This window comes from Clupea harengus, chromosome 26 (genome assembly GCF_900700415.2).
Source record: "Clupea harengus chromosome 26, Ch_v2.0.2, whole genome shotgun sequence".
In the NCBI taxonomy this organism is placed as follows: Eukaryota; Metazoa; Chordata; class Actinopteri; order Clupeiformes; family Clupeidae; genus Clupea; species Clupea harengus.
The window spans coordinates 1657598-1672083 of record NC_045177.1 but is presented as its reverse complement, the minus strand read 5'-3'; the positions used below and the strand labels follow the sequence as shown (position 1 = coordinate 1672083).

At 41.6% G+C, this 14486-nt stretch overlaps 1 protein-coding gene and 1 pseudogene across 1 annotated transcript in view; both read right to left on the bottom strand.

The window, feature by feature from the left end:
• LOC116219707 (zinc finger protein 239-like) overlaps positions 1-2472 on the bottom strand; it is a gene marked incomplete at its 3' end in the record, with an annotated part of 10731 nt that extends 8259 nt beyond the window's left edge. Inside the window, exons 1-3 of the mRNA XM_031563438.2 lie at positions 2258-2472; positions 1551-1666; positions 734-811 (exon numbers count right to left, since the gene is read on the bottom strand). Of these exons, the coding sequence (XP_031419298.2) occupies positions 734-811 (78 nt within the window). The remainder of the gene's footprint in view (positions 1-733; positions 812-1550; positions 1667-2257) is intronic.
• A 2947-nt stretch (positions 2473-5419) lies between these two features.
• LOC116219706 lies at positions 5420-13400 on the bottom strand (annotated as a pseudogene).
• Positions 13401-14486: the final 1086 nt, after the last annotated feature.

The following is a 14486-nucleotide window of genomic DNA, read 5'->3' as shown; positions in this document are numbered from 1 at the left end:
AGAAGTTGAGCGTTCAGCAGGGAAAACCACGTGGTGGATTTCTGACGCCCGAGGCAAGGATGGAAGTTTTGCAAGATCGGAAGAAGCACAGTTCGTCCCTTCTCATCACCTCTGGTCTAAACATGCTCTTGTACATATGTAGACTAAGTGGCACCTAAGATTCTAAGTTACACACACGCAGAAACACAGAAAAGCCATGTTCCTGCTTACATAAGGGCATGATTCATATAAGGTAATTAATAATTACAAGGCACTTGATTATTATATTCTTAAGTCATTAACAGTGTTTGGAAATGATCTCCATCAGGTGGTATGCTCCGTCACCCGGGTTACAATTACATTTAGAAATATAGCTGCAAGCAGCAATGGCGGATTCCTCCAAACATTGCGAACCCGGGGAAAATGTATATTCTTAACAATTTGTCAGTAAATATTTCGAAGAAACTAGAAATATGCTACTAGCCAAACTAACCACAAAATGGCTACTAAGACAAATTTCTTCAAGCCAAGGACCAAGGGTGGGGTCTTGGTCAGCCCCAATCTCATGAAATGTTGTGTGTGCGTCTCGCCAAGCTCGCGCGCGTGGTAAAAGTTACCATATGGTTCTAGGGGCTGCCATTGACTCCCATGGTACAAGAATAATAATAATACTAACAATAACAATAGGTTTCCTCCTTACGGAGGAATCCTAATTAAAGAAGCTGGTTTTGCTTTTTTCACAAGGAAGTCAAACCTCAACAGTGGCCTTTGCAGCTATCTGTGCAGCCCATCTTTTCTTGGCTGCTGTCGATCGCTTGCTGGATTGTGGCATCTAAAAGCACATGAAAAAAGCATCAAACACTATACAATGTAACATACAATGTTGAAGAGGTTGGGTGTTGGCTCAAGAGTGGGGTTTAGTTGTCACCATGGAATGTTGATAAGAACACTAAAACTAGGCACAGGCATTCTTCATTTATTTTACTATAATAACTTTGGGTTTGTATATGTTTGTTTGTCTGTGTGGTCTAAAACAAAACAAATATACAAACTATTAAAGTTTGTATAAAAAGAGGAATTATTTACTGTGTCGTCTCAGTTACACTATCAAAGCTTGGAAATACTGTGACTTGCTAAAGTAAGGAAGTGGCTTATAGAACATAACATTTAATAATTATTTCAGTGACTCAAACGGCTGCAAGACCCAGTGAAATGTTAAATACAGCTAACTGACGTTAGTTAGCTACAACATTGGCTAACTCAACTTCGATGGGCCATCCTCAGAATCTGCAAGCTGGCCAGTGCAAGGAACATGGCATTTTATTTACCTACATATACATTTCCTTGCAAAAGTATTCAGACCCCTTGATGGCGACTGCCTCCACCGTAGATACGCCCCATGAAGCTCAAACTACACTACGATGCCAAAAGAAAGGTGTTTCTGTGTCATGGTAGAATGTTCACTGAATTCTCCTCAGTTTGATCGTTTTCATTTGACCACAGAATTGAAAGGACCAAGCAAATAACATACGTCTCTCATTACACTCCGGCAAAGACGAGCTCCCACCTACCTTGTCGACACCCCTCTGTAGCCTCTCGCAGCCGGTGTGTTGCGATGGGAAGCGTTCAAGGCGCGAGGTAAAGCTCTTTTACGTGTAGTCTGTCCGTTTCTGCTTTGTGTTTCTGCCTAGGGATTTCAAATACTAACTTCAAAAATGAAAGACGGCACCATAATGTTCCCGAGTCGCGTCAACTTCCTCGAGTATACAACAAAAATAAACCTTTATATCTACCTACACATTCCTTTCTAAATATCTCAGCGTCAACTACCATCAACGATAGCAAGCTGGTTTGGTACGTTTTAATGACCCTTTGTAGTTTTAAGACAGACTATCACGAATGTGGTTTGTTTTTCTGTTCTCCAGTCGGATAGTGGAGTCTTCTTCCCTGTCTGATGCTTTCGGAAGATTTAGTCGAGCCTACAATCCTACCGCCCTCTGGCGTACAGGATGAGACATCAGATTTACTTTTCTGTAGTTGCAACGGTATATGAAATTAACTCAATCATGATATGTCAAAACTCAGTCATTTAAAATCTTTCTGTTCACTTACATCAGATGTGTTATTGTTTACTGCATCAGATGTGTCACCATTTTTTTTGCCAACGTTTAGGGACATTGGAAACAGATTGAGGCCTTCTTTCTTGTTCAAAATGAACAATATATTGTTTTATAATCCCGGCTTCATAACATCGCAAATAGTGAACTAATAAAGTCACCTATGTTCTTTCTTCTTTCCGCGATATTTAAATATCCCAAGATTGTCAGACGAAACGGAAACACGAATCTAGTGTATGTAGAACGAATCACATTGCGACCTTTTGCATACTAATCAGGTGGAGTTAACATTTTCTCACCCAGGAACACGGCCACAGCCAAAGCACCGATGCTGAGCAAGCGAGTAGGAGAGAAGGAAAGTAAAGTGATCGAGAGTGACCGCACAAGTGTAAATCTCGGACTGGCTTTTACTCGAAAGGTAAAAGAAATTTAAAAAATGAGGACTCATGCCGAGCTGGCCTTCTTGCTGTTGGACTAGTAAACATGTATTAACTAGCTGGCTTGCTATGTCTTGTGTTGTAGCGCTTGCGTGATGTTTGACTGTGTTAGCAAAGTCATCGACTAGTTTCTGATCATAAGCATAGTCAGCCCCTTTCGACAGAGGTTTAGCCGCTGGCGATACATCTGGAGGTGATGTTGGCGAACCTGCTAGATGGCACATGTGCGCAGGTGATTGTGATGTTAAACGACGGCGTTATAACAGCGTTTTGTTTGTGGTTAATTAAACGACGGCGTTATAAAAGCTTTTTGTTTGTGGTTAGCACGTCCCTTTGTATTACACCTGGCAAGATTCTTGCATAAAGAACCGCTGTTGTAATAATCCAAACCACATACACAATTATCCATGGATGAATTATACCACTTGAACAACATAAAGAACCGCTGTTGTAACAATCCAAACCCCATACACCATTATCCGTGCGTTAATTATACCACTTGAGCAAACTAATGCAGGGTTTGCAGTTGGAGAATGAGCGAAGACAACAAGCAAGAAGGGAATTAAAGCAAGTTAATTATGTATCTATGTAAACTCTATGGTAGTCTGACAGAACAGGGCACTCATGGTGGTTGCTATGGTGGTTGCTATGCTTGTTCTACATTTTTATCCCTATCTGTATGTGATTTGTGTCTGTGAGTTGTATAAGCTGTATAAAATACTGGATGTCCTTAAATCCCCCCCTCGGGATTAATAAAGTATTGTTGTAGCGAATTAACAACTGTTTCCAAATCTTAAAGTAATTTTTCAATCAGAGTCAGAAGTCCAGAGTGCGATAAACTGAAGTTTTATTCCATCCTTGCAGACATTTCATCCAAACCGAGAGTGGTGGTCCATGGAGCAGCTCTGACTAAAAAAAACCAGTGCATTCACTTTTTATACTCATAATTCGTCACTTTCTGCAAGTCACGAACCTCAACCTCCATCTACACTGACCCAATCCGAATATTCCCTTATATCTCCTCATATTTTATCCACACTTTTAGCCACTCAGAATATTCTCGCTCAACTGTTGCGAGGGAACTTTTGCTTTGGGGGAGATAGACCCTCCTGCCAATTTACTCGGTATCACTTTTTTGGAGGCCTGGTCTGACCTTGACTGCCATCATCTTGTGTGTGTGCTTATGTGCGAGTGTGTGTGTGTGGGTGTATGTGTGTGGGTGGGTGTGAGTGAGTGACCCCCCTCCTGACTGCTTGTTACTTTCCACTAGCCTGCACCTGCATGATGGCCTTCATGCTTGACCTTACATGATACCCATCCCTGCACACAGGCCCAATGACAATTGTAGCTGCAATTCTGCTCTATGACCACCACGGCACTGTTTTACAATCATAATTTTCAACAGTATCCATCTATCCATCTATCTATCTATCTGCTATCCTCTCATCTCTGCATGAGTCTACCTCAGTCTCCCCTCCTCTTCTCATCTCATTATATTCCATCCCACTGTCCATCTTTTTACTGGCTATACTAGCCCATTGCACAGACTGTACTATTTATATCACTTTGCACTATCCTCTCACACACAAGCACAAGTACTCTATCTTTGCACTATCCACACAAGCACATGAACACCATCTCTCTGCACTCTTTGCACTACTTTCCTCGTGGACATCAACACTGACACAATCAATGCACACTGTAATATCTGTTTAATATCTGTATACACCCCACTCCCTGCGAACATGTTCTCCCTATGTGTATTGTTTTTTCTACTGTGATTTGTGTATGTATGTTTGTGAGTTAAGTGTATAAGCTACTGGATGACCTAAATTTCCCTCGGGATTAATAAAGTATCCATCTATCTATCTATCTATCTAGCGTGCTGGTCAGTCAGGGTGGTTGTTGGTCAGTGATGTTGATTGCTATGCTTGTTGCTAGGGCGTTACAAAGAGTGTTAAGATCCAGTGCAATCCTGGGATGTGCTATTGTTTGGCTGTTGGTGTTTCACAGTCAAATAAACCATTCTTGCTTGAAACTGTCAGGACTTGAGAGCTTTCTTTTTTGAATATTTTCTGTTACGTTGTGTTTTAGTGACGTGGTGGCGCAAAGACTAGAAAAATTAGCTATGGCAGGTTTCAGACTGTTTATGTGTGTGTGTGTGTGTGTGTGTGTATCCCTGAGGCTTGGGAAGACACACTTCTTTTCAACACATTTACATATGACACTACAACTGGACAGAAAACTAAAAACACACTTGCTATCTGCTGAAAGTGGTATGGAAACAGACAACTGATTTGAAATAATACATGGACATGAAATACCCAGTGACTCCCCACACCATGTTCCTGGACAGACTCTCTCCAGGGCAGTTCCAGAATGGTGCTGTATTAGTTCCAGAATGGTGCTGGATTAGTTCTAGAATGGTGCTGTACTAGTTCCAGAATGGTGCTGGATTAGTTCCAGAATGGTGCTGTATTAGTTCCAGAATGGTGCTGTATTAGTTCCAGAATGGCGCTGTACTAGTTCCAGAATGGTGCCTCACCATAACCCAATCATGATGCTGATCAGTCAGATAGTAAAAAAGAAAATGATGTCCTTTATCCTTTCCTAACTGCTTTTCATGAGGACTTAGGAAAAGACAATGAGAGAACCCAACTGCACTTACATTAGGCTACATAGTTATTTGACGGCAGATGTTATTGACATGGGTCTTTAGATGTTGTTGCCACAATGTGGGACGACATCATCTTCTTTTCTTTGGTAAAGGATGGTCCAGTGTACCCTATGCTAAAGGAGATAAGAAAGGAAGCACTGAAGCACCTTTTCTAAGCATTTACAGAATTCTATCAGCTCTTCCAATGGCTTATCACTTGGGACAACTCTTCAGGGTCTGCCTTCTGTGTTTAAACCAGATCTTGCAATGGCTGTGTGAATGCGCTGGTGTTTTGTAAGATTTCCCTTATGAGTAAAACTCTTTCCACACAGAGTACAGTGGTATGGCCTCTCTCCTGTGTGAATGCGCTGGTGTTTTTTAAGATTTCCCAAAATATTAAAACTCTTGCCACACAGAGTACAGTGGTACGGCCTCTCTCCTGTGTGAACACGCTGGTGTAGTTTGAGACTTCCCTCTTGAATAAACCTCTTGTCACACTGAGTACAGTGGTACGGCCTCTTTCCTGTGTGAATGCGCTGATGTTGTTTGAGACTTCCCCTCTCGAGTAAAACTCTTGCCACACTGAGTACAGTGGTACGGCCTCTCTCCTGTGTGAGTGCGCTGGTGTTCTTTGAGAATTCCCTCTCGAGTAAAACTCTTGCCACACTGAGTACAGTGGTACGGCCTCTCTCCTGTGTGAGTGCGCTGGTGTTCTTTGAGACTTCCCTCTCGAGTAAAACTCTTGCCACACTGAGTACAGTGGTACGGCCTCTCTCCTGTGTGAGTGCGCTGGTGTAGTTTGAGATTTCCCTCTTGAGTAAAACTCTTTCCACACAGAGTACAGTGGTACGGCCTCTCTCCTGTGTGAGTGCGCTGGTGTACTTTGAGACTTCCCTTTTGAGTAAACCTCTTGCCACACAGGGAGCAGCAGTAAGGCCTCCTTCCTGTGTGACCATATTGATGAAGCCTGAACTGAGTCCAAAAGTGGAAGGTTTTGTCACACACAGAACAGGAGTAGTTTTTGCATTTCTCTTTCTCTGTTCCCGAGATGGAGGGGGATGCTGGGAACTCCGGGGATGAGAGAGATGATCCTTTTCCTGTTTAACAAAAAAATAATCAAATGAGAAGAAACAGACACATAAACATCAACAACTTTCTTACATCAAGTTATCTGTGGAGAGCTGCTGTATACAAATATGCTGGAGTTCTGATTCTCTTATGGGTCTCGGGCTGAGTGTGTTTTTATAGGTGTGTGTTTGTGTGTTTGTGTGTGTGTGTGTGTGTGTGTGCGTGTCTGATCTCTTACGGGTCTCTGGCTGTTCTGTATGGTTCTCTTCATCCTTCCTTTGCCGTCCTTGTGTCCTGGAGTAGTCCACCAACACCACTGACACACTCCTTAACCGGGCCAGAGACATGGGGTCTGTGGGGGACAGGTCTGTTTTGGAGCAGAGGACTGGAGACAGAGACATGGGGTCTGTGGGGGACAGGTCTGTTTTGGAGCAAAGGACAAGAGGTATGCTGGATTTGTCCTCCTGTTCCTAAAACACATTGAGGAAGGGAGAAATACAAGTTACCAGTTTATTAGGTACACCTAGCGAAAACAAATGCGGTCTAATAAAACAGTCCTGCAATAAACCCCCCTTCAGGATTGTTTTAAACGTTCAGTTTATGTTGAAACAGTTTAAGAGAGGTGTCCATTCAATTCTATGATCATTTTGGAGATTGTAGTTTGTTGTGCTGTTTAACTGCACTGAATTGAACACAAAAATGTTTCTTATAATTTAGCCTAGCCTCACTGATTGAAATGGGGTGGCTAAATAATAGAAAGACATGTCATTGCACATGTCAACACAAACTGCAGTCTCCAAAAAGAGCACACAGTTGAAATAACAGCTCTCTAAATTAGTTTACACAAATTCTAAATATTATAACCTTCATGAAGCTAAGATGTATTGCGTGTATCAGACTGCATTCATTTGGTCAGTGTTCCTAATAAACTGCCAGTGAGTGTGTCAATCTATATATGCGGGAAATTACCAATTTTTCAACAACTCAGCTCTCAAAAACTGCCCAAATGCGAAATCCTGACGGTTCTTAAAATCATTGTTTACGTTCTAAGTTTAAGTTCCTAAGATCAGCAAGATCAGATATGGGTTTGGTGCTATTAGCATTAGCATGTCAGATGATATGGGTATAGTGTTATTAGCTTTAGCTTTGTTAGCATTTAGTATTTACAAAAAAATACTGTACAGTACCTGCATCAGTTCAGTTTTTATGTCTTCAGCTGGGGAGGGGGTCTGTTCGGTCCCAGGGTCAGCTCTGTCTGCAAAAACAGAAAAGTAGACACTTACATTTGGGTTTATTTATTCATACTTTAATCTGTAGCTGCTTACAGAACAGAACCTGCTAATGCCAATAAAACACTAAACCCACATCATCTGACATGCTAACGCTAACAGCACTGAACCCACATCATCTGACATGCTAATGCTAATAACACTAAACCCACATCATCTGACATGCTAATGCTATTAACACTAAACCCACATCATCTGACATGCTAACGCTAATAACACTTAACCCACATCATCTGACATGCTAACGCTATTAACACTAAATCCACATCATCTGACATGCTAACGCCAATAACACTAAACCCACATCATCTGACATGCTAACGCTAATAACACTTAACCCACATCATCTGACATGCTAACGCTATTAACACTAAATCCACATCATCTGACATGCTAACGCTAATAACACTAAACCCACATCATCTGACATGCTAATGCTAATAACACTAAACCCACATCATCTGACATGCTAACGCTATTAACACTAAACCCACATCATCTGACATGCTAACGCCAATAACACTAAACCCACATCATCTGACATGCTAATGCTAATAAAACACTAAACCCACATCATCTGACATGCTAATGCTAATAAAACACTAAACCCACATCATCTGACATGCTAATGCTAATAACACTAAACCCACATCATCTGACATGCTAACGCCAATAACACTTAACCCACATCATCTGACATGCTAACGCCAATAACACTTAACCCACATCATCTGATATGCTAATGCTAATAACACTAAACCCACATAATCTGACATGCTAATGCTAATAACACTAAACCCACATCATCTGACATGCTAATGCTAATAACACTTAACCCACATCATCTGACATGCTAACGCTAATAACACTAAACCCACATCATCTGACATGCTAATGCTAATAACACTTAACCCACATCATCTGACATGCTAACGCTATTAACACTAAAACCAAACATGATCGATTTGTAACTGGAAGTCCTGCCCTATAGTATAAAGAACCAATCAATGACTTGCCTCCACACACACACAAAGTGTATACATATAGTGTGTGTGTGTGTGTGTGTGTGTGTCTGTCTGTCTGTCTGTCTGTATGTCTGTGTCTCTCTTTCCACCCCAGCACTCCTCACCAGGCTGATTGTACTCATCTCCATCATCAGCATCTTCTTCTTTAATCCCAGAAACAGAAGCCTCCAGCAGCCTCTGAGCATCAGCTGAGACCAGCGTGTGAGACGAGACCAGCGGACTTTCAGCACTGGATGAGACAGCCGGACTATGATGAGACGATAAGACCAGTGGACTCTGGGCATCAGACGAGACCAGTGGTTCTGACCAGACCAGTGACTCCTGAGCTGTTGTCATCTGGTCTGACTGGAGAGGAGAGCTGTAACTCTCCATTTGCTGAAAAACACATATCAGACGTTAGAAAGTGTGTGTGTGTGTGTGTGTATGCGTGCGTGCATGTTTAAAACTTCAAAAACTTTACATTTTAAACGTGTTCCCTTCTTTAAAGTCTCCATAAAAAATGAATGGTTAGAGCAAAAACCAGAAAACTATTTGGGGAATTCCAGAAATCAATGGGTATTATCAATATAATAAGAATAGGCCGTTAATACGGATAAAAATAAGAGGGAATTTGTTCATATATCTCTTCCTGCATGAGGCCCTGTTTATTAATGTGTGTGTTTGTGAGTGTGTGTGTGTGTACCTCAACCTTGAACTGGCTTTCCCCACCCTGCAGCGACTCATTCACATCCTGAATTGTCCTATAGGGATCAGAGATTGCAGGGGTCAGAGTTCAAAAGTCAAATGTGCAAGGATGATGGTCAAAGTTCATCGTCAAGAACAATCAAACTAGTGTGCTCCATGAAGCAAAATATAATCCCCGATATAAATATTACCAAAATATAATCTCTGATATAAATATTACCAAAATACCATCCCTGATATAAATATTACCAAAATATCATCCCCGATATAAATATCACCAAAATATACGCCCTGATATAAATATCACCCAAATATAATCCCTGATAGAAATATTACCAAAATATAATCCCCGATATAAATATTACCAAAATATCATCCCCAATATAAATATTACCAAAATATAATCCCCGATATAAATATTACCAAAATATAATCCCTGATATAAATATTACCAAAATATCATCCCTGATATAAATATCACCAAAGGGAATAAAGCAGAAGAGTACTAAGGGAAAGGGCATTATAAGGCATACATATGGGTGGGTGTGTGTGAGTGTGTGTGTGTGTGTGTGTGTGTGTGTGTGTGTGTGTGTGTGTGTGTGTGTGTGTGTGTGTGTGTGTGTGTGTGTGTGTGTGTGTGTATAACTCGTGTCCGTGTCCGTGTCCATGTCCATGTCCGTGCGTGCGTGCGTGTCTCTGTGTGTGTGTTAGTGTGTGTACCTATGATTGCTCTGCTGTCTTCGCAGCTGCTGATGCAGGTCCCTTAGTTCATTCTTCAGGAAAGCCACAGTCTGTATAAACACACACATGTTAACTACACATTCACACACACACACACACACATTAAATCACACACACATTAATCACATATACCTTGTTGGCTTGTGTCAGTGAGTTGCCTTTTTCCTTAGTCACACACACACACACACACACACAGTGATGTGTTTGAGAGGGAGAGTAGAGCTGAACCATAGCATTTAAATCAGCAGTGCTGATCTAGTGCCAGATATTTTAATGTAATTCTAGCAGCTACAGGGAACCAGTGAAGGGTGACCAGCAATGGAGTTACATGACACACACACACACACACACACACACACACACACCTGGGTGGCTTGTGACAGTGAGTTTTCTTTTTCCTTAGTTACACACACACACACACACACACACACACACACACACACACACACACACACACACACACACACATCTGGTTGGCTTGTGTCAGTGAGCTGTCTTTTTCCTTAGTTACACACACACACACACACACACACCTGGTTGGCTTGTGACAGTGAGTTGTCTTTTTCCTCCAGGTGTTTCTGTAGTTCATCGTTCTTCAGCTTCAGCTGTCGGTTTGACTCCGCCTGCTCCGCCAGACTCCGCCCAGTCTCCACCTCCTTCTCTTCTAGACGGCGAATCAACACGCAGAGCTCCTGGTTCCTACCTACTTCATGCTAATAAACACACACACACACACACACACACACACACAACACATGTTAACATAGACACACACACCAAACTTATGAACATTCACACACAGTGATGGAGATAATTTGCAAACACTGTTAATTACTTAAGAATGTATGAGTCATGTGCTTATGAAAGCAGAAACATGGCTTTTCTGTGTTTCTGCGTGTGTGTAACTTAGAATATTAGGTGCCACTTAGTCTGCACATGTACAAGAGCATGTTTAGACCAGAGGTGATAAGAAGGTACGAACTGTGCTTCTTCCGACCTTGTAAAACTTCCATCCTTGCCTCAAGCGTCAGAAATCCACCACGTGGTTTTCCCTGCTGAACGCTCAACTTCTGTCTATATAAATCTTGTGCGATGTGTTTATCATGGCTTCACTTTCAGCCTTGTGCTGGGAGTGAGCCCGATTGCAATTGTTGTTTGTCTAATAAATATACTTATATGCAGCTCCGGAGTCCTGAGGTAACTAGGGTGAATTTTCACCTAACACACACACACACGCATGTACACATACAACACATGTTAACATAGACAAGCACACCAAATTTATGAACATTCCCACACACACACACACACACAGTCAGAGCCTGTGTGTGTGTGTGTGTGTGTGTGTGTGTGTGCAGTGGCGTAACGTAGTAACGACGGGCCCAGGTGCAAGATATTATGACGGGTCCCCCTAGTGACGCTAAAAAAACAAATCGTAGCGTTCCCTACTTCCACAACCGCGTCTAAAAAAAACGTTAATCAAAGGTGTTTGTTATCGATATAAATAGTGTTTAATTAATCAACCTTACATATTTCAGAAGTGATTGGTGTGTACACAATGAACTAAGTCTTGTTTGACTCTCAGCAGGAACATTTCTTACCGTAACAATTGTTAACTGTTGCATGGTTGCTGACACACCACTGAGGGCAGAAACAGCGATTCTGATCCCAGCTGAACTGCTGCACTGCTGACTCCGTGCGCTGGCGACTAGTTGACGGCAATTCAAAAGCCAAAATAATCTAATTTAGGCAGCTTTGCCGCCTTCTCCTCCTGTTCTTTTTTCTCTTGCCCTTTTCTACTTCCACTCTTGTGCTTAAAAGGCATTGTTACGAGTAAAGTTGTGCTGTGCAGTGCTCAACGAGCTAGGTTATCAGACCTTCAGACCTAGGTTATCAGAATTGGTTTAACTATAGCGTATTGTATTGTCACATGATCAAATAGAGACTTGACATTGGACAACAACATACATATTACCCAGCAATTATCATTGCTAATCACAAAAATACCAAAGAAAATAAGAACTTATTCATTTAATTGAATAGTGTTTTGATAGTTTATATAGTGTATGTAGGATAAGCATATGATTTTGTTATAAATTGCTACTTTTTCCCAAAAAATAATCACAACCATGACTGAGCTAATTTTGCCCTTTCAGGTGTATATATAGCATTTGACACTTTTATCGTTCTTAAAATAGCACGCATTTGAACATAAGCAGACCCGAGACAATTTGACGCTGTACAGGGATTGAGGGTGGGCCCGCTATGCAACCTTCGCTGATAGGGGGCCCGTTACTTTACCCGTGTATATCTTTGGGCTCGGCTACGGGCCCCGACACCTCACGGGCCCAGGTGCAGCCGCACCTGCTGCACCCCCTATAGCTACGCCCCTGTGTGTGTGTGTGTGTGTGTGTGTGTGTGTGTGTGTGTGTGTGTGTGTGAACCTGTATCTTACCTGTAATGCATATGTGATGAATTGAGTGGCCTTCTCCAGGTCGAGGCAGGCTTGCTTGTGACTCATCATGTCAATATGCTGAGTAATTTCATCCATCTACACACACATAAACACACACATCAACACACACACACACACACACACACACACACACACACACACACACACACACACACACACACAAACACTTTAAGTGCTGTTCAGATTCTGATGAAAATCAAGCAAACAGACAGACGTTCACAAACTGAATTTAAAGATTAAAGTAAAACTTGACGGCAATTTTCAATACGCTAGAAGATGATTAAATCAGCGATGGTGATGTATCAAAACTCGTTATTGCGTTATTGCATCTATGCGCACGGAGGGAGAAGGTAGCTTCACAAAGTTTGATCTACTCGTCTGTGACTAGACCATAGGTCAGAGAAGTCTAAGATTCTCATATCCAAATTAACATCGACATCAGACACCTCTTCAAAGCCACGTTAACAAGTGTCATTTCTGTCTATCTTACACAGTAAATCTGCAAACAGAAAAATTGTTAGCGGTCAACAAGAGACGTTCGTCAATACCGTTAGACAATGTAACTGAGGTGGAATAAGGCTCAAATCAATACAACTCAAAAGACAACCTCTCTAATTAAATGAGAAAACACATGCATTCTTAAAAAGGAAGAAGGCGAATCTAGTACCATCAAACTAAGAATACGTTTTTATCAGAAAATCCGAACAAACCGGTAACGCCAACATACCGTCTCTCCCTCAGAATCCAACTGCAACGTGCTTCTGGCAGCGGGTGTTTTGCGCGGTAAAAGTTTGTCATCGGTCAGTTTCTGCATTATGTCATGTAGCCTACGAGGTTAACATACTCATTTCGCAATTACATTAATCACTGCACCTTGTCAGCTTTCTCTGTTCAGACAAAAATGTTCATACACTCAACACAACTTTCCCTGCCGCAGACCTTGTGATCTACCAATAGCTATCTGTTTTGACCAAGTTTACGATATCCACGTAGTTCGTAAGCTGAAGACTGAAGGAAAAGAGGATTAAGGCGGTTAGTATTCTAAAATATTTGCTGAAGGTATAAAGATTTGTTTAGTTGGTCTTCCTTCAGGAGAGCAGTGATTCTTCTTCAGCAATTAAAGCTTTCGACGGATTGAGTCAAGCCTACAGTCTTACTGCCCTCTAGCGTCATCACCTAAGACTAAGTTTCATATTGTTGAACATATAAACGCCGTAGTCTGAATCATTTTCATCTGCGCTGTATTATGGTCTGGTCTGGTCCAATCAGTGCCTTGCGGCTGTGGCGGCGACACCAATCAGGATTCAGGAAGGCGATTTTTGAAGAGACCATCAATTGCTTTCACTCACACAGATGCACGCAGAAGGCCTCAAGTACAAAGATAGACTGAAGAAGATCAATTCACATTTTAAAACGTTGTTTTGGTTCGAACAACATCGTATTAAGACAGGGACAAACGCTATTAATAACGTGCTTTCAAATATGACGATGCAGGTAACAAGCAAGCCTTCCCTGTTCCATCTAAATAGGCCTAATAAAACGTAAATTATTTCATGAATCGAAAAAGCATGAGTAATTATCCTCACGCATATCGCTGCAGATAAGGCTATTTCATTGAAAATTGTAGACAGATTATTTGCAAGCCAGTTAGACATAGCTAAGTGAAATGTTTTAGCTTAGCTATAGAATCTTCCATTTTCGCGGTCAAGGTCAAATATAAGTGTAGAAGAAGAGCAACAGCAGAACAAGCATAAACCCGACTAGTGGGTTCTCGCACGCTCCCTTCATTGAGAGGTACTGTTTGCCTCCCCTTAAGAGGTTTTTTGTCAGATCAGCAAGACTAAATAGGTTCTACGCATGCGCTCAACCCAGTTTGTGAGGGATTGCGCAATCTGAGATGAGGCACAGCTCGTCGCTGCCTCGCTGTCTCTTGTCTGTTTGAACAGGACAAGCGCAAATTCAGCGATTTTAATTAAAATGTTAATATTTATTTTATCGTTATTTGTTTTTTACT